Source organism: Prionailurus viverrinus, chromosome E2, assembly GCF_022837055.1.
Source record: "Prionailurus viverrinus isolate Anna chromosome E2, UM_Priviv_1.0, whole genome shotgun sequence".
Lineage (NCBI taxonomy): Eukaryota > Metazoa > Chordata > Mammalia > Carnivora > Felidae > Prionailurus > Prionailurus viverrinus.
Window position 1 is genome coordinate 19,987,195 of NC_062575.1, and position 18,295 is coordinate 20,005,489.

Here is an 18,295-nt window from a genome sequence, read left to right on the forward strand (position 1 = left end):
GCCAAGCAGACTTTATTTCTGCTGCAGCCTCTGTTTGTCCGGATGTCTGGGCTTTTCCACCCTCCACCCTTCATGGTTGCCGCAGTGCCAGCAGCTGTGGCCCACGGCCAACCTCACTGTCAAGGTTCAGGGATGCTGCAGTCATAGCAGAAGTTGAAATTGGTGGGGGGCGGGGGGATGGGAGGTGGCTGCTCAGGAATGGGCACATTCTCCAGCTCCAACAACCGAAGCTTGGTCTCCATCGTCAACAGCTGTTCCAGGTCCAGCCGAGTCTGCTCACTACCCATGGGACTTCCCAGCAGGGCGCTCAGCCCATCTGTCCACAGGTGGAACTGGGGACAGGGCCAGCTCCGTGAGGACCTGCCCATCTCTTCCCCGGCCCATCTGCCCAACTCAGCTCAGCCTGGCCCAGACACTTACCTCCCGTTTGGATGGGGCGATGAAGTTGAGGTATGCCTCCTCCTCCCCATGGTCATAGCTGATTGAGAAGGCTAACTCATAGAGATCCTGGGGAAGCCAGGGAGCTGAGAGCACTGAGCAGGGAACAGGGCAGGGCAGATGTGGGTGGGAAGGAGCCCCTGTCTTCCACTACACTCACCTTGTTCTGCTTCCCTGAGCCTTTCTCCCGGACGTGGGGGCAGTCTTTGCCTGTTAGCAGTGCCTTGATATCAGCCACAGGGACTGCAGGAAGAAGGCTAGGCTGATCACTGGGACCCAGGTGGTCCTGCGACATGGTCTGGGGAGAGCAGGTGGCTGATCCTGACCCTTGCCCCATTCTTACGCTGCTCAGGTAGGCTCTCAGGGGTGGGTGGGCTGGAACCCTCCTCCACGTCCCCATACTGCAGCACCTTGTGGTTAGGGGACAGGCAGCAGAACCACAACTTGTCTGTGGGTAGAAAGGGAAGATGGAAGGAGTGACAAGAGGGGCCCTGACCCCAACCCAGCCACCCAGCCACCCAGCCACTCTCTGCCCACCCTCCCCTCAACCACCCTGGCGTCGCCGGCTGCTGATCTTGCGGAAGAGTGTCCCCTCACAGAGGCGGAGCAAACGCTGCTGGCGGATCAGGCCCATGAGTTCTGGCTTCAGCTTCTCCCGTAGCTCCCTGGTGGGGCACGGGTGGGGAGGAGGTGCTTGGTGACTGGGACTGGGGCAAGGCCCATGGGCACTAAGGAAGGTGGAGCCAGGACAGGGATCCACTCCCATCTACTCACAGTATGGGAGGGGCCAGTGTGCCCTCCTGATGCAGCCGCTCTGTCTGTCTCAGCCGCAGGACCTCCCCGTAGGGGAGCGCGTTCACCTTGGTTCGGAAAAGCTCCAGGGAGCTGGGCTTCAAGGCCAGCGTGCGGGCCAGCTGCTCCCGCACCACTTGCATGACCTGGAGTCACCAATTCAGCTCAGTACTATGCTCTGGACCCCTACTCAGAAGAGCCCCTGCCCTGGCTCAGGTCTCCTAGCTTCCACCCCACCCACCTTGTCAAAGTCCTCCTGGGTGGCCCGCATCTCCTTCCAGGTCTTATTAAGCAGCTGGATGCTCACACAGAAGAGCTCATGGAAACTCTGGTCTTGGCTGAAGAACATGGGTGAAAAATCCTGGGCTGTTTCGGAGCCTGGAGCAGGGGGGCAGGAGGGGCTCAGGGAGAAAGTGTGTGCAGCCCCTGGCCCTCTCTGCCCTTCCGTCCCCCGTTCCTGGACACGCTGTGCCCAGTCCACTCACAGGGCTCCCCAATGCGGAGCAGCTCACACAGCAGCACAGTCAGCTGGATGCTGCTCCGGGCAAAGGGGCACTCATGCTTGTCCTCACGGCTGCTGTTCTCCAACACAAACTGGGGTAGTGGAAACAGAGAATGGGATAGAAGTGGCAGCTAAGGCAATACAGACTCTGCTTAGGTGGCATCCTACTGTATCCCTTCCACCATATCACTGACCCGGCTGTAAGCACTAGGTGCATGTCTGGAGAAGTAAAGCATGTTGTCCAGGGCCAACAGGCCGGGGGGCACTCGCTCTAGATCCTGTGCAGGGTTGCTGTTCTGGGGAAAGAGGGACAGGTAGCTCAGTAAGGACTCCAGGCCTCTGGAACAAAGCAGCCCTGGGTTGAGGCAGGGGTGGGGAGCTAGGGAGGGGTTGCTCACGGAGAAGCCCAGTTTTCGAAACTCGCGGGCACAGAGGGAACGGCGACGGTCAGCACTCAGCCCGGTGCCCAAAGACTCCCCTTCAGGATCAAAGGCAGCCTGGCGCAGGGCCTGCAGCTGCTCCCGCTGTTCCTGGGGTCATTGTTGTGGAGTAAGGGAGTATCAGGATCATAGATTCAAGGCCATTCTCTAGCTGGCCCCAGCCTTGTGCACTCCAAAAGCACCCACCTGGCTGTAGGGGTCCAGTGGTGTCCGCATACGTGGCTCCAGCAGCCCCAACATAAGGGCCTGCAGTACGTACAAATGATGAGCCATCTCATCGCCCAGCGGTGCTGCACTGTGGATGATGTTCTGCAGAACAGCCAGCCCACGGGTGTGAGTGTCAGCTTACTGGGAGAGGGAAAGTGGGGAGGGGTCTGCCTAGCCCAGTCCTTCCTACCTTATAGATGAACTGGCGAAGGTTTCTCTGCCACAGGTAGTCAAGCATGTGCTGAGTTGGGTGGGAAAGGGACTTAGATGATTTAGCCCCACCATGAGCACCCACCCTGCAGTCCCAGGATAGAGCACAGTACCCACCAGCTCCTGCCCCCACAGCCAGCCACCAGATGGGACACTCACCTTGCGTTCAGTAGAGCTGGCCCCCTGCAGCAAGGCTGTCAGCAAGGCCATAGCCTTGGTTTGTAGCTGCTGGTTCATCCTGGGGCAAGAAAAGGAGGGCTCAGCTGGCTATCCAGGGTCTCGGTCCACACCCCTCATCTGTATTCCATCCCCACCCCCAGACACTTACACCTGTAGGTGTACCAGCAGCCTATCCAGTGGCACCTCACTTTTGACCAGCTGGCCCAGGGCAGGGCTGCTCAAAGTCACACTCTCCAACAGCCTGAGAGCCAGGGGCTGCACAGATGCATCCATCAAGTTCATGTTCACATAGCATACCACCTGTAACAGGGGAAGGGGATTGTTAGCATTTCACCACCATGGAAGGCCAGATCCTGACCCCACCCCTGCTGCCCCTAGAAGAGGCAACCCACCTTCCTAACAAAAGGGATGCTGAGCGTCTCCCAAGACACCATGCCATGTTCCATGAGCTCCAAGAAGGCCCTCAGTGCAAGGGCCAGCAATTCCCCTAAGCTGGGGGGACATATGGGGCTGAGCAGGACCAGACCAGGACCCCCAGCCCCACCATGTCCACAACCCACCACAGTCCTGTGCTCACTCATCTCCATCCTCAATGATGGTGCCTAGTCTCTGAAGCCCATCACGGCTGATGACCTCTTGGGCAAAGGTCATGTCTGGGGCCAGCAAGACGAGGTGCTGCAGAGTTTCCCGGCGCCTTTCACGGCTCCCACACTGCAGCCCACCCAACAGTCGCTCAGCCTCAAGGTCCTGGCAGGGGTGGGAGAGGTGAGGAGGTTGGGTAGAAGAACTGAGGTGTGGGGACTCAGATGTCCACTAGGTGGGGCACTGCGGAGTTGGAGTCCCGGCCTCCAGATCTGGGGCAGAGAGGAAGGTGGGCAGGAAGGAGGCATAGAAGAAGAGCAGGAAAAGAGGGTGGGATCAGTAAGGGCATTACTGGGGCAGTGCTGAGGCACAGGATGCTGCCATTCTTGATCTCTGTACGGTTCTGGAGAAGATGGAAAGAAAGGGAGAGAAGTCAAAAAGGGCTCTGAGGACTGGTCAATTGGGGTTCTTGGTGAGGGAGGGTTTGGGAATCAGGAAAAGATCACATTCCAGACAGTGGGATGAGTCTGAGTAATCAAGACCAGGTGTGCTTGCAGGGGGTGGGGATGTCGCACAGTGGAATATGGGCCTGGCGGGGAGTGGAAGACTCACGTTCTCAGTGATGTATTTCCTATGTCCATCAGCAAACTGCAGGGCATAGCGTTCAGAGTGAACCAAGCTCCACCTGCGGGCAGCAGAGACTCAGTGAGGCAGGTAGGGGGCACCCCTCCCTTCTGCCCTCCCATCTCCCAATCCCCTCCCCCGCCTGGCTAGCCTGCACTTACGCGTCGCACACCTCCTTCAGCACAGCAGCCAGAGGCTTTGCCTGCAAGTGAAGAGGTCACTTATGGGGCAGGTGTGGGGAGGAGTTGGGAAGGAACCTGGGAGTTCCGAGGGGAAGGGGGGCGGCCCAGAGGTGAGTGGTGGGGTGAATGGAGCCAGACAGGCCTAGTGACCTGGTCCAGCCGGATGAGTTGCGGGATGGCGTCACGCATCTGGACCGCGATCTTCACCACGTTCCTCGGGGGCGCCATGGTCCAGCTGGGCGGGGACGCCTGTAGTTTCCAGACTGTCCAACCTCCGGCCGAGGGCGTGCCTGGTCTGGTGCCTCCGAGAACGAGGGCGTCTCCCTGTCCAAGGCCTGGACCCCGTGGCCCGCACTCAACGGTCAGGCTCGCTCCAGGCCAAGCGCCGCGGCCTTCCCAAGGAAGCCAGACTAGTTCCGGGTTGGAGTCCCGGGGGTAGGCGCCTGCCCCGCCCCAAGAGGCGGCCCCGCCCCGCCCCAAGGTGCGGCAGGTGGGGGCGGGGAGGATGGGTTGCCAGAGCAGCCACACCTCCCTTTCCGGCAAGGTGACCCACCCGGTCCCACCACCTATCCAGCAGAATTCCAGGGAGGGGCCCAGAAAGAACCAGATCAGATACAGCCTTAGGCACGGTCTTTATTCACTCGCACACTGTACAAATATTACAATTTCCTTTTGCTGCAAAAAGTATAAAAATAATCTTTATATAGGAATCCATTCGTTACTGCAAATCTTTCTAAATCTCTGGAAATGGCTCTAAATGAGGATAAATGAATAAACAACGGTGGGGCAGGCAGAGGAAAGGGAGACCTACAGGGCAGCAGGAGATTGGACCAATCCTTAGGGACTCACTTGCCCAGATTTCTAGCTAAAGACCTCTCTGTTCTTTCCTGTTAGCACTCCCCCCACCCCAACCCTACCTATAGGTTCTCAGGGCTAAGGGCCAGGCAGATGGGGGATACACACAGAGGTCCAAGGGGAGCTGCAGGTTCAGGGGGTGGGGAAAAGTGAAGGAGGCTGGGGTGGTGCCGGAGAGCATCAGGCTCCACCCTAGGCTCCCCACCTCAGAGTGGGGGGGAGTGGGGGTTGGCTGGAACAGAGCAGTAGGGTTGGACAAGCTGCCAGGTCTTCGGTTCTGTGCCACTGAGTGGTAGCTGAGCCTGGGCTCTGAGAGGGCATGAAGTGGAGGAAAGCCCCAGAAAAGAAGAGGCAAACGTTGGCTCCACAGTGAAGGGGGCTGAGCCCCTTTCCCCTACTTTCCTAGCACGGTACAGGTACTCGTGCAGGAGTGGGAGTTGTGTTCAGAACTGCAGTGAGGGAAAGCTGGGGAAGCCAGGAGTCTGTGGCTCTCAAGCTGTGTAGGGGTAGAATGGGGGACGTCCTCAGGCAGCCCCCAGGTCACACAGTCTGTGTCCCAGCCACACAGAGCACGTCTCTGTCAGTCAGAGATTCAGAACAGGCACGTCGAAGAGGTCACAGACACCTTCACTCTCGTCCAGGTTGTAGATGTAATCATGGTCTCCAGGGGGTGGAGAAAGGCGGAGGAGAGGGGCAAACACTGCAGAGAGCATCAGGCTGAGACTCTGGGCCAAGGCCCCTCCCAGCAGCTGCCCACCCCCTGCCAACCGCCGCTCCCCACCTTCCTGGGCCACCCACCTTCTGAAGACATCAGCTCCTCCAGCAGCTCTGAGCTCATGCATTCTGGGGAGAAAGGGAGAGTTCAGTTACATTCTGGCTCCTGCCTCTCTACCCACCAAAGCCCATGAAGGGGACTCCCCTAGCCATTCCTTAGGAACTTAACGCTTTGCCCAGGGACCAAGCACAATCACAGATCCTCAGAAGCGCAAGCAAACAGCCGTAAGACTGAATGAGCTACCCTTTACCCCATGGAAGAATGCAGCCCTACCTCGTGTGGGATCGAAGATTTCTGACAGTTCTTTGGGGAGTTCCAGAACTGAAAGACAAGAAAGCCATGCTCAAGAGCACAGAGATCCATTCTGGTCCCACCCTAACCTTCATCCTCAGATCTTCTATCACCCATCTTGGGGCTCCACACAACTGAGGAGATGGAGGCCCTGCTCCAGGCAAAGCTGGCATTGTCAGTCTCCCCTCCTAGACGTGAATTCCTCAGTGCTGGGCTCAGGGTAATAAAGGCCCATTGTGGGTAACTGGTATAGCCCTCCTAACTCAGAAATGCTGCAGAAGGGCAGCAGACTTCCTCCCTTTATGGGTTCAGCAGGTATGCCCTGTCTGATGGAAGATGCCCCACTCACCCCTGCCCTTGCTGAGCACCTGCTCAATGCCAGGCTCAGAGATCACACCCTGGGGACCAGGTCACTGGGCAGGGCAGGAAGCAGACACTTATGGGGGGCTGGTGCTACAGGGTGACAAATCTGCTACAAAGGTCTGACTGGGAGGATGCACGTGGGAAGCAGAGGAAAATGACACCAGAGAGGAGTGCTGGGGCTGGTTCATGAGGATTTCATATGCTAGGTGTAGGGATTCTGGTTTTATCCAGCAGGGCTTAAGAAGCCATTAGAAGTACTCTGTAAAGACAGAAATGTCACAGTAAAAGGAGGATGCTGAAGAGTTTAGAATAGAGATAGCCAGTAGTGACCCTGAGTGTTGAGGATAAATAGAGCCAGTGATGGGAGATGTCTGGAACAAAACTCAGCTAATGCAAGATGGGGAGCAGAAGGAGATAGAAAAGGAGTGACATGCAGGTGTCAGGCCTGGGGGACCAGGGTCAATGGTAGGGTAGACACAGAAGTAGAAAAAGCAAGTTTCGGGGAGCCTGGATGGCTGAGTCAGTTAAGTGTCTGACTTCGGCTCTGGTCGTGATCTCACAGTCTGTGAGTTCGAGCCCCGCATTGGGCTCTGGGCTGACAGGTTGGAGCCTGGAGCCTGCTTTGGATTCTCTGTCTCCCTCTCTCTCTGCCCCTCCCCCACTTGTGCTCTGTCTTTCTGTCTCTCAAAAATAAATATTAAAAAAAAAACAAACAGAAAAAGCAAAAAAGCAAAAGCAAGTTTCAGTTGAGGACACAGGAACGAAATGCCCATTGGATGTGCACAGGAAGGCACAGGGGCACAGGTGTGGAGTTCAGGCAAAATAACTAGGCAAGCTGAAAGTTGGGGACTCATCTACCCTGAATACGTGCCCTCCACAGCTGTAGAATAGGACAGAGATCTGGGAAGCACCAAGGTTTATAGGAGTGCCAGGGAGAGGTCAGAAGAAGCCAGCAAGAGATAAGAGCCAGAATTGGCATCATAAATGCCAAAAGACATAAAAAGCATCAACATGGAGTAAAGAAGCACCTGAATAAATTAGCCCAGAAACCTGCTGGAGCCGGTAGTCAAGGCTAGGAAATTTCTCAGAAGTAGCACAGGCATACCGTGGGGTTGGCATACAGGGATCTTGACTGCTGCAACCTGAAGGGGGACTAGGGGACCAAGATACAGAATGGAATAGAGATCACTTGTTCAAGGAGTCTAGAGAGGAGACAGTGAAGGGGACAGAGGAAACACAAAGGATAAAGTGTCATTTAGCGAGAAGAAACTTAGCAGTGTTTGTGGGCCAAGAAGACAAAGTCCTGGAGGAAGCAAACACTGGAGAGAAGACTCCAGGCAGATGACATCACCTCCCCTGGGAAGGCACTGCCCACCTTTGGAGACTGAGGGCCTTACCACAGCCCCTTCTCCAGGACAGCAGTTATGCCTTCGTGACACCTGAGTGCAAGGGGTGACAGGCAGGGCTTGAGAGGGACCCAGGAGTTCCATGTAATCCAGGAAGGGGAGCAAAGGGGCACCATTGCCAAGCTGAAGGCCAGGCTCCTCACCCAACCTGGCAGAGCTCTGGTGTCAAGGCAAGAGTTGATGCCAGGGCTGACCCTTGGGCTGGCCAGCTCTGGCTGAGGAGACAGATGAGCTGGTTCCAGTCCCCGTACTGTTTCTGACCTAGGACTGGCTGAGGCTGGGTTCCCCCTACTCCTCAGGAGACAAGCACTTACCTCCTGTGGGGTCTGCCTTGATGGGCTCAAAGGAGGTAGAAGGGTTGGGTCCAGATGAGCTGCTATTGCTGCTGCTGCTGCTGCTGCTACTGTCCAGCAGGGCAGAGGACTGTAGCGGCCGGGTGTCCAGTGCTGTCAGGCCCAGTGGGAGGGAGCTAAGCTCACCACTGTCCTTGCTATTGGTTCCAGGGCCACCACTCACTGCAATCAGATCCCCAGAACCCAGTCACTTGGGAGCAGGAAGTGAGACACTGAAGCTTTGTGCTAGAACCCAGTCAGGATGACGATAGCCCAAGGAGAGATAGGAACTGTCAAGGTTCCTGAAGAGGTAACTTAGAAATGAGCCACGAAAAGAGACAGGAGCTTGAGACCTCCAAGAGGAAGACTCCCAGAAGACATGGCTGCTGTGACTACTCTTTAAGAGGGGTGACCAGGGAAAGTGAGACGTAGACGGATCTAGGGGAAAATTGTCACCACTGATATACCCTTTCACAGTCAGAGCTTCCCTATTAAAAAGGACTCATAACCATAGCAAAGGGAGGCCAACTAGAGACCAGGAAAAGGACAACCCCCACGAAGTCTTTTCCAACTCTGAGTACACATTTCACAACAGAGATGTTGCCATTTGGGCCCCCAAAATCATCCCATCACCAGCTGCCCGTTACACCTCACCTGTGATCTCAGTTGCTGGACCAGGCACCCCCTGGGTTTCGATGATGCCAGGAACAGGGGTGGGGGTGGTCACATGGGGACTGCTTGGGCGTGAGGTATCCTGGGGCTGGGCCAGGGTAGGCTTGGGCAGAGGTGGAGGGGTAGGGACCGCAGGTGGGCTCTGGAGCAGATCTTCAGGTGGCGGCACAGGCACTGCCACAGGCGGTGAGCTCCATGCCTCCTTGTTCACCAGCAGCACCTCAATGGGGCCGCTTACACTCTTCAGGTGAATCTGGTACTTCTTCTGCCCATTGAGGCCCTGGAGGTGGGGGATGGGGGACAGGTAGAATTAGAAGCACACTTGGCTCCTGCCTGACCCTGGGCCAGGGCCAGTGTCCTCTTCCACCCTAGGCTGCCCGTTCTTCTAGATAACCCTAAAACCCAGGCTTCCCCCTACTTGCCCCACCCGGCACTTATCAAGCTCCACAGCCAGCACCCACCCTCAATCAACCCCGCCTGCCCAGGCTGAGCACCCACCTCTGGGATGGGCACCTCGAGGCTGGTGCCCGATGGGGCCCGGATAGCCAGTAGAGTATCTCCTAGAATGACGAAGAGAATAGGTCAGGGCCCGTGGGCTCAATCTAATCTGAGAATGGGGGTGGCTATCCCTTGGATCAAGAAAGGAAATCATGGTCTCTTAGGGACAGTAGGCTTCACCCAACCCCCACAGTGGCTGGGGCAGAGAACTAAAGCTTTTCTCCTCCCAAGAGTCCAAGGGTCAGTAACCACAAAATCTGGGTTCAAACATGTGGATCAAAGGATTGCTGTCCATGGGCATCTCACTCCCTGATGGGACTGTTTCCTAGAAGTTCTGGCCAAGGCCAATGTTCCTTCCCCAAATCAGTCTGGGGAATGCAAAATGGAGAAGGAACAGTTCCTGTACCCATAATGCAACTAACTACAGGCTGAAAGTGAACACCACTGTCCCCTGGATACAAGAATGCAAGAGCATACACATTCTCTCTCCCCCTTATGTTTCTGTCATGCCTGAGAAGACAAACCCAGGGAACAGTGGAGAGGGGGACTGACCCAGGGACTCAGCCCAAAATTCATGTACACTTTCAATACAGTTGGCCTCCATGGGGTCCCAGTGACCCTCAAACCCAGGACTTACCCTGCCTGATTCCTCTTTGGGCAGGCCCAAGGAACCCTCTTAAGAGACAAAACTCTCCTTTGGCACTGAACCCACTGCTCAGGGCTGTGGTTCAGCCCAGCCCCACCCCCAATTCCCCCTACCCAGGCTCTGCTCACCAGCAAAGCATCTGCAGATGTCCTCATGAGTCACGTAGGCCAAGGTGCGGGGGTTAAGGAGAACGGCTGATGCCCTGCCTATGGTGATAAATGGCAGACCACAGAGAAAACCCAGCTCTTTAGCAGAGATCTGACATACAAGCTCTCAAGAGAAAGTCCTGGGGTCTACATGGGGAAGGATCACAGGACAAGACTGGTTGGGGACGGGCTTTGAGGAGGGAGGCTGAAGCAGGGACCTGGTGAGGAACTGCAGGATCATCCTCCCAAGGTGGATAGTGCCTTGGGCACCACAGAACAAACCCAGCTGGACTAAAGGGCCCCTCACCCACTCCCTGGGAGCAGGAACCGCCAGGAGGATATCAGCTGTTCTGCACGTCCTCTGTGACGTTCCGGATGCTCTGCTGCACCCACACCTTGTGCTTGTCCAATTCTTGCTCCCGCTGTTGCAGCTCCTCGATCTCAGCCTTGAGCTCAATCAGCTTGTCCGCAATCTCCCGGGTATTGCAGCCAGGCCCCACGCCCCTGAGCCCAGGGAGTAGGGCTGAGAGGAGCCACCAGGAACTCTGGGTCCCATGGCCCATGCTCTCTCCTACATCCTTCTCCCCACACCCCTGACACTTCTGGGTAGGAGATGCCACTGCCCTCCCAGATACCCCCACTCACTTCCACTGGATGCTATTCTTGGATTTTTTCTCGATCAGCCCGATACCTTCCAGCACGTTAGTAATGTCGTAAATCCGCCGCTTCTGGCGCACGGCAAGGGTGTCAGCTGCCTGGCAGACAGAAAAGAGTGAAGGATACTTATCCCTGCTCTCAGGTGTATCCCCAGCTACTTTGAGACTTGGTCTGGAAAGGATCTGAAAAAAGGGTGGCCTGAGTCCCAACCCTCTTTCCAGGCACTAAACCGGCTCAAGACCGCGGGGCAGGAAAAGGCCTGGTGCAGCCTGAACTCATGTTCTGATGCTCTTCTCCCATCAGCCGAGGAGGGCCACGAGGACTAGCACTTGCAGCCCTGAGCTTGGCACATAGCTGACACCCAATGGCCTCGACTGACTGAATGGAACAGCTCCCAGCCTCCCTCCTGTGAGAAAGCGCACGGATGGCTGCCTGCTCTCTGAGAGCTCAGCTGGGCCGTCCCAGGGATTCCCGCTACCGGTCCAGGCCTGCCTGGTCCACTATCCTCCCGGTCGCCCCTTAGCCCAGGCCGCACCAGCTTGAGGTCAAGCACACCATCCTTGGCCTCCTGGAGAAGCGACACGAACTTGGTGGTGAGAAGTCCCAAGCTCTTCTCGTGCCGGCTTGGGGTGCCCGGGGGAGGCGGCGCTTGCGGCCCGGCCTCCGCCATCGCGCCCGCCCGCCGCCTCCCTTCAGCCAGGCCAGGCCAGGCCGGCGCCGCCGCCACTTCCGCTTCCGTTCCTGGCCACCAGGCCGCCGGCGCCAGCTTCGCTGTTTCCGCTTCCGCTCCGCGCCCTCCCAGGGAATCCGGCGCAATTCCTCTCGGTGGACACGGCAGCAAAACTTCGGGGACTATCAACAAATATCCAGCCGCCGAAGAGGACGAAAACAACCCCGGGATCCCGGACGAGAGGACAGGGGGCAGAGGGAGGTGGAAAAAGTCGGTGGGCAGCCCTGGCAGTAGAGAATGGAGAGCCACCGGAACTTTCCTGGTGGCCACCCTGTCCCCATTTCAGGAGAGGAGACCATGCTGCCTGATGAACCCAATGTGTTTCCCCAAACCTGCTCCTGGAAGCTGCCCAAGTATGTGGGTTTACTCACCCTATTCCTGTCCCTCACTTCCTGCCAAACAGCAAGCAGTAACTACATGTAGCTTGCCCACTTGTCTCCATTCCCACTCCCCATCCCTGATCCCAGCCTCATCTTTCTCTTGTCTCCACACTGCAGTGCTCCTAGGCCCTGAAATTATAACCATTTTTCTGCCAATGCAAACATGCTTACCTATGCATACATATATGTAAAACACTTAGAGCAGCTCCTGGCAGGTAGGAAGGATTATGTGTTGGCCGACACCATTTTGTTATGCTTGATATCATCATTATCTATTTTCATTTATTTTAAGTCAAGATCTTTGGGAAGCTGACTTTGAGCCAGGCCTACAGGGAAGTTTAAAGTAAGACATGCAGAACTGGGCAGAGGGGGGAATTAAACTGTGATGCAGTTATATAGAGGCCTCAGACTATCTGACTAGGAGCACTGAGACTGGGGTGGCTCTTCCAAGGTGGTCTCTGTCGAGGCAAGGGTACCAGAGAGACTCAGCTGTGACACCTCAGCAACCTACACTCCTGGCAGCTAGGGCAACAGGTGGCTTTGTCCTGAAGGATGGATTTGGGTGGTAACCAGCTTCCACTATATTATTACTACCCTGTGGTTCTCTCCATGGCCCCCTTTAACTCTCAAGACAAACATAGGTTTCATAGCCCTTCTACCTCTCTGTCACTACCACCCATCATACACCTTCCTCACAATACCCTGTAGCCTCTCAGTCCTCTGCAGAGATGCAACCCTCCTCTGAGGGGACATTGGCACAGTTTCCCTACTGTGATGTTGTCTGCACCCGTATTTGCACACCCTGCTCTCCACCCCTGTTTGGGGCCCTCTAGTTCACGTCTGTGTCCTGAGCACTAAGGGGTCCTATTTGGGCTGGTCAGGACTCAATGGTTACAGGGAGTACACCCCCTCCCCCCAAGGAAGTTGTGCCCAGCCCTCCCTGCACCATCCCACAATGCAGATGCTCTTTCCTGTTGGGAATAAAGGGCCAGACTCAGCTTCCTTCCTTTCAGGCATTTGGCCTTGGGGAGGGAGGGGCCTTAGAAGGAGGAGGGTGCTCCTGGGCCCAGAGTGGGACAGAGGTTTCCTTGGAGAGAGGAATTTTGCTGCGTGCCAAGATGTGGGCTGGAGCCACCAAGGCCTCTTGAGACAGTGAAGAGAATACCTAGCTTTGCTCTGAGGACTGGGGAGAGGGCCATCTTCAAGGCCAAGACTATTTTCAAAGGAGAAAGAACTGGATGCCTGGTCAAGCCTGGTGAGTTCCATACCAAACTGTCCTCTGCAATTCAGAGCAGGAGCTGGGGCCAGCAGAGGCCTGTGCCTTCCCTGCCTTGCTTGGCATCTGCAGGGGCAAAACTGAGAAACTGAGCAGGCAAAATCTTCTCAGCTGCCTCCCCATCACACCCACCTCCCTCCCATTTTCTTAGGGGCTTGGCAAGAACCTCCTTCCTCCTTCTCAGAGGGGCCTAGACCAAGGCTGCAGCTCAGAGAATCCACTCTGCCTGCTCTAACCCAGACTCTTGCTCCCACTCCTACCTCATCTCCAGTGCTTCCGGGGAGTGCCATGGACTCAGCAACCAAGGATGAAATGCAGCCCTCACTTCCCCCTGGTATGAGTCCTGGGCGGGCTAAGGGAGGGACCGTGGCAAGAAAGATGGGAATGTTGGGGTTGGAGCCTCCTTGCCAGGTCTGGCTGGAGCTCCATGGGGCAGCAAGAGGAATGGATCAGACTGCCCTAGGGGGATAGTCTGAGAAGTAGGAAGGGGAGCAGGTTTGGGCCGTTTCCTGTAGGCCCTGCCCAGCTGATGAGGCTGCCCAGGGTCTTCCTGCCCAGGGCCTGAGTGGCCAGAGCAAGAGAGGGCGGAGCAGCTGGCCAGAGGAGCAGCACTCAAATGGGCCTCGGGCATCTTCTACCGGCCAGAGCAGCTGGCCAGGCTGGGCCAGTACCGCAGCCGTGAAGTTCAACGTACCTGTTCCCTGGAAGCACGCATTAAGGTGGACATTGGTCAATCGGTCAGGGGGTAGGAGAGCTGGGGATGGGCTGCAGGACTGGCTAGGCCTCACTAGCTGTCTCCCCACTACAGTCGGTGGTGCAGTCCTACCTGGAGGGCGTGAAGACTGGTGTGTGGCAGCTGGCCCAGGCTTTTGAGGCTGTGCAGGGAACCCGTGAGGCCTTAGACCAGGCCCATGGGTTGCTCCAGGGTATGGTGGAGGCCACAGAGACCCTAAAACCACTGCGAGAACAAGTTGCACAGCACAAGCAGCTGCAGGTCCTGTCTCAGCTGCTGCCCCGGCTGCGGGCAGGTGAGTATGTGGGGGCCCTGGGCCTCAGCCCACTAACAGTCAGTAAACACCCATCACTGATCAAGGGGCTGGGGCACTAGTGGGAGATAGCATGGAGGGACACAGCAGGGACCTCCAAGAGAGTAACTCAGGCCTCAAATGGCATATGAAGCAGGATACAAATTAGCTTATTCTGGGATTCTCAAGCATAGGTTGTGTGAGTCAGGACTGAGACCCAATCAAGTGGCTCTGGCCACCCTGGTTGCTAATTTTTTGAAATACCTCCCTAACAGAGTGAGTAAATAGCCATTAGCATGCCCCCCCCTCCCCCCCCCCCCCCCCCCCCCCCGCCGAGTTCCTCCCTGCCTCACTTCCTCTTGTTTCATCAGCTCAGGGATTTACACCTGGCCTACCAGGCCTCTAGGCCCTTCCCTGGGTCCTTTCAGATTGGTCAGTGCTCTGCTGTACTGGTTGTCAAACATTTTACACATCACTCCAGCCCTAGGGCTTCAGCATCCACTGTTGTACCCATTGCACAGGTGGGAGGGTTGAGACTCAGGGCTGTTTCATCTTCTCCCCTCTTAGTGCCAGCTGCAGTGGCCCACACACGGACCCTGATTGGTGCCCAGCGGCTCTTGGAGGCATATGTGTGCCTTCGGGAGCTGGAGCAGCTGCAAGAGGAGACGTGGGCACCTCTGGGGGGCCTGGAGTTGCCAGTCTTCGAGGGGTTGGGCCCTTTAGCTGAGGCATTGGGCCAGGCTGTGGAGGCGGCTGCGGGGGTGGCAGGGCGGCTGGCACGGGAGGACCCAGCCTTGCTGGTGGCTGCTGTGCGTGTGGCAGAGGTGGATGCTAGGCACACAACCTCCCTGGAGCTTCCCCCCCGGGACTGGCAGCGGCGCTGTCTGCAGGCACTGCAGGAGGGCCTGGAGAGGACCCACTTTGGGACACCTCTGCTGCTTGAGCCAGGGGCCTTGGCAGGGTGGCTGGAGGCTCTGCGGGTGGCTCTACCAGCTGAGTTGGCCACAGCTGAAGCACTAGTGGCACCCTGCTGCCCACCACACTACAAGGTGGTCCAGCTCTGGGCCCACACCCTGCACAGTGGACTGCGTCGATGCCTGCAGCAACTACTGGAAGGGCCTAAGCTAGGAGCTGCTGACGCCTTCGCCTTACTGCATTGGACACTGCATGTGTACCTGGGGTCAGTACCCTTGGGGCAATGAGAAGTGGGTGGATCAGAGGCTGGGGCTCAGAGTGACACTGGGCTACCCACCTCCAGGCCAGAAATGATGGGGAGCCTGGAGTTGGGGCCTGAGGCTGATGTGTCTCAGCTGGAGCCCCTCCTGACCCCGGAGAACATTGAACAGCTGGAGGCAATGTTTGTGACCCAAATCCAGGTGAGTAGTTGGGGCCCAGGCACAGAGAAGCTCTGCCACCAGCTGTGGGCCTGTATCTGTAGAGTTACAGGTCTCCCTGTCTCTAGCAGCAGCAGTGCCTTGCTACAGCAGTATCCTGCTGCCCTTTGCCCCTTCCCCCAGGTTAATGTGGCCCAGTGGCTTCAGAAGGCACTGGATGGGGAGGTAGCTGAGTGGAACCGAGAGCAGGAACCTGGCACAGACTCTTCTGGCTTCTATCACTCACCGTTGCCGGCCATAGTGCTCCAGGTGGGTGGGAAGAGACCAGGCAGATGGGAAGCCCCCATAGGGAAAGGGGAGGAGAGAAGGACTAGGACTCTGCTGAGGGCCACCCATTTCTGCCTGTAGATCCTGGAAGAGAACATTCGCGTGACCAGCCTGGTCAGTGAGTCACTGCAGCGGCGGGTGCATGGCATGGCGCTGTCAGAACTGGGCACATTCCTGAGGAGGTCTGCCAAGGCGTTGACCCACTCCCAACCCCTTGCCCGGCTCCTGGGGTTGCCTAAAGGGTCTCTGAGTGAATAAGGCACACCCGTGGGAAGGGGCTCCTTCAAAACAAGGTCTTGAGTCTCTTGGAGGTGGGGCTGGAGTACCAGGGACTCAGGTTGTGGGGACACCAGAGTGACAGGTACAGGAACTATCTCTGCCCTTTGCAGCTTTAGTGATGCTCTGATCCGATTCTCCCGAGACCACATCAGGGGGGAAGCAATGGCTCCTCATTACGTGCCCTACCTACTGGCCACCCTCAACTACCAGGCAGCACTCAGGTACTAGGAGGCCCCCACAGAACTGCTGATTGAACCCCAATTAGGTATGGACGCAGTCCACACTAGACCATTAGAAATTTTGGACTCACTTAACCCTGGGAGTCCAATCCTAGTTCTACTAATTGCTGTGTGACCTTGAGTGAGTTACCTAATCTCTCTGAATCTTGTTTTCATAAGTATCACGTGGGTAATAATGGTACGTTCTGAAAATCACATAAGAAAATAGATGTGAAGTACCTACCACAGTGCCTACCTGGCACATAGTATCATATCAAAGTCCTACTCTGTGCCACATAATAATGGCTGTGGTTGCAATTGTGAGCATAACAGAAAAAAAATTCCCTTCCTTTTAGGTCTTATGTTCTTTGAGGTGGGGGCAGAGAGGACAAACAAGTTAATGATGATTTTTTATTCACTCCTAAGGCTTCCCTTACCCAAACATAAACCAAAAGACATGATTTGCGCAAAGTTACACTGCAAATTAGAGGCAGTTCTGGCTGGGTTTCTTCTAGCTGTCGGAGCCTATCACTCCCAGCTTCAATCTAAGGCCCAGATCTTTGGTAGTGCCCCCTCCCTCCACAAACTTATGCCGGTAGGTGGCGTCAGCGTGGCTAGACAACAGAGGGCCGTGAGGGCCTTGGCCTTGGTCCTGAAGCCATAACTTTTGGTCGGTCCAGCTCCTCCGTGTCCGTCCTGCAGCCCGACGGGGCGGCGTCAGGAGACTTGGCTCCGGTGGAGGCAGGGCTGGACGAGTTGCAGAGGAGGATCTGCCGCCTGGTGTTGGAGGCGCTGCTGGCGGAGCTCCAGGTAAGTCTTCAGGTGGGGATGGGGGTGGGAGGAGGAGATACAGCATATATATGTATGGGTCTCTGCTGGGGAAATGCTAGGTCTGAACGTTCCTCCAGCCCCGTCTCTGCCCAACCCCACCCCCCAGCCCCTGTTCGAAGCTCTGCCCTCGCGCCGGTGGCTGTCGAGCCCAGAGCTGCTGGACGATGTATGCGAGCGGACGGTGCGCTTCTGCCAGGATTTCAGGCGAGTGCGGAATCCTGTAGTCCAGGTGCGCTTAAGGGAGAGGCTGGGAAGCAGGGAAGCGCCCATAGGAAAGGCGTCTTGGACTCATTGCGTTCTCTGCAGCTTCTCCTGGCTGAGGCGGAGCGCACGGTGGTACTGCAGTACCTACGTGCGTTGATGCAGGGCCGCCTAGTGTGCCGAGGAGCCGACGAGAGGATCCAGGCAGCGCAGCGCCTGCAGAACGATGCGGCCCAGCTTCGGGAGCTTTTCCTTGGTTTGGTGAGAGCTCCTTAGGCGAGCAGATGGGCGGGAGTCTCAGTGGTTGGGTGGGAGTCGAGGGCGGGTATGAGACCTACTCTGGGGTGCTCAGGGCCTGGAGGAGAGTGTTCAGTGCGCACCGGTGCTCCTCTCTCTGCGGGATCTACTGAACCTCCGTGACCCCATGCTGCTCGGCCTCGAGGTGGCAGGCCTACGACAAAAATTTCCCGACGTGAGGTGCGAAGACTGGTGTTGGTGGGGGGACGGGGAGGAGGAACGGGGCGGAGCTGACACACACCTCTTTGGGGTCCCCATAGCGAGGATCATGTCTCTGCCCTCCTGGACCTGCGCGGGGATGTGTCCCGAGAGCACCGCCTGGCCGCACTCAGCTCCCTGCAGGCCGGCCCACAGCCCTCTCTCTCTGCGGGTCACCGGGCACTCTTTAGCCTCGTGCCAGTACCTACTCCTGCGCTGTCCTCCTGCCTTCCCTCCGGGCCCTGTGCCTGACGCCCGGCTGCCCCCGGAATACAGCCACAGCCCCTGGATGTCTGAATTGTGTATTGGGGAAGGGGGATGAAATAAAAGTGTAAAGACTAGGGGGTCCACACTCAGTGAATACGCCTAAGGTATCCTGGCTCCAGTCCTGATACGGGCTG

The 18,295-nt window shown here is 56.9% G+C and overlaps 3 protein-coding genes across 17 annotated transcripts; 1 reads left to right on the top strand and 2 right to left on the bottom strand.

Annotated features, from left to right (window-relative positions):
• Positions 1-4,653, bottom strand: ELMO3 (engulfment and cell motility 3). Of its 7 annotated transcripts, XM_047835069.1 has the most exons (20): positions 4,308-4,653; positions 4,137-4,177; positions 3,964-4,036; positions 3,704-3,754; positions 3,347-3,516; positions 3,162-3,261; positions 2,918-3,069; positions 2,749-2,827; positions 2,570-2,620; positions 2,359-2,481; positions 2,131-2,262; positions 1,927-2,028; positions 1,716-1,824; positions 1,472-1,608; positions 1,213-1,376; positions 991-1,103; positions 782-886; positions 599-681; positions 421-507; positions 1-332 (listed from the first exon to the last, which is right to left on the bottom strand). In XM_047835069.1, the coding sequence occupies exons 1-20, from the start codon at positions 4,383-4,385 to the stop codon at positions 120-122; spliced, it is 2,163 nt and encodes a 720-aa protein (XP_047691025.1). In that variant the 5' UTR covers positions 4,386-4,653; the 3' UTR covers positions 1-119. The 7 variants fall into 7 exon arrangements, 5 of the variants coding, with proteins under 5 accessions (XP_047691025.1, XP_047691022.1, XP_047691023.1 ...); XM_047835066.1 differs by having other exon boundaries at positions 1,927-2,262; XM_047835067.1 differs by lacking the exon at positions 3,704-3,754 and having other exon boundaries at positions 1,927-2,262.
• A 119-nt stretch (positions 4,654-4,772) lies between these two features.
• On the bottom strand, positions 4,773-11,468 carry E2F4 (E2F transcription factor 4). The gene is made up of 10 exons (XM_047835100.1): positions 11,334-11,468; positions 10,787-10,896; positions 10,484-10,645; positions 10,124-10,167; positions 9,350-9,411; positions 8,834-9,131; positions 8,162-8,362; positions 6,061-6,108; positions 5,811-5,855; positions 4,773-5,712 (listed from the first exon to the last, which is right to left on the bottom strand). Exons 1-10 carry the CDS (start codon positions 11,466-11,468, stop codon positions 5,597-5,599), a joined length of 1,221 nt encoding a protein of 406 aa, XP_047691056.1. The 3' UTR covers positions 4,773-5,596.
• Positions 11,469-11,753: 285 nt separating this feature from the next.
• On the top strand, positions 11,754-18,235 carry EXOC3L1 (exocyst complex component 3 like 1). 9 transcript variants are annotated; one of them, XM_047835055.1, is made up of 14 exons: positions 11,754-11,881; positions 13,336-13,518; positions 13,728-13,903; positions 13,993-14,212; positions 14,777-15,389; positions 15,468-15,585; positions 15,727-15,852; positions 15,952-16,052; positions 16,260-16,370; positions 17,048-17,177; positions 17,305-17,427; positions 17,505-17,660; positions 17,752-17,876; positions 17,957-18,235. In XM_047835055.1, the coding sequence occupies exons 1-14, from the start codon at positions 11,836-11,838 to the stop codon at positions 18,144-18,146; spliced, it is 2,418 nt and encodes an 805-aa protein (XP_047691011.1). In that variant the 5' UTR covers positions 11,754-11,835; the 3' UTR covers positions 18,147-18,235. The 9 variants fall into 9 exon arrangements, with proteins under 9 accessions (XP_047691011.1, XP_047691012.1, XP_047691015.1 ...); XM_047835056.1 differs by having other exon boundaries at positions 13,743-13,903; XM_047835060.1 differs by having other exon boundaries at positions 11,759-11,881; positions 13,456-13,518.
• Positions 18,236-18,295: the final 60 nt, after the last annotated feature.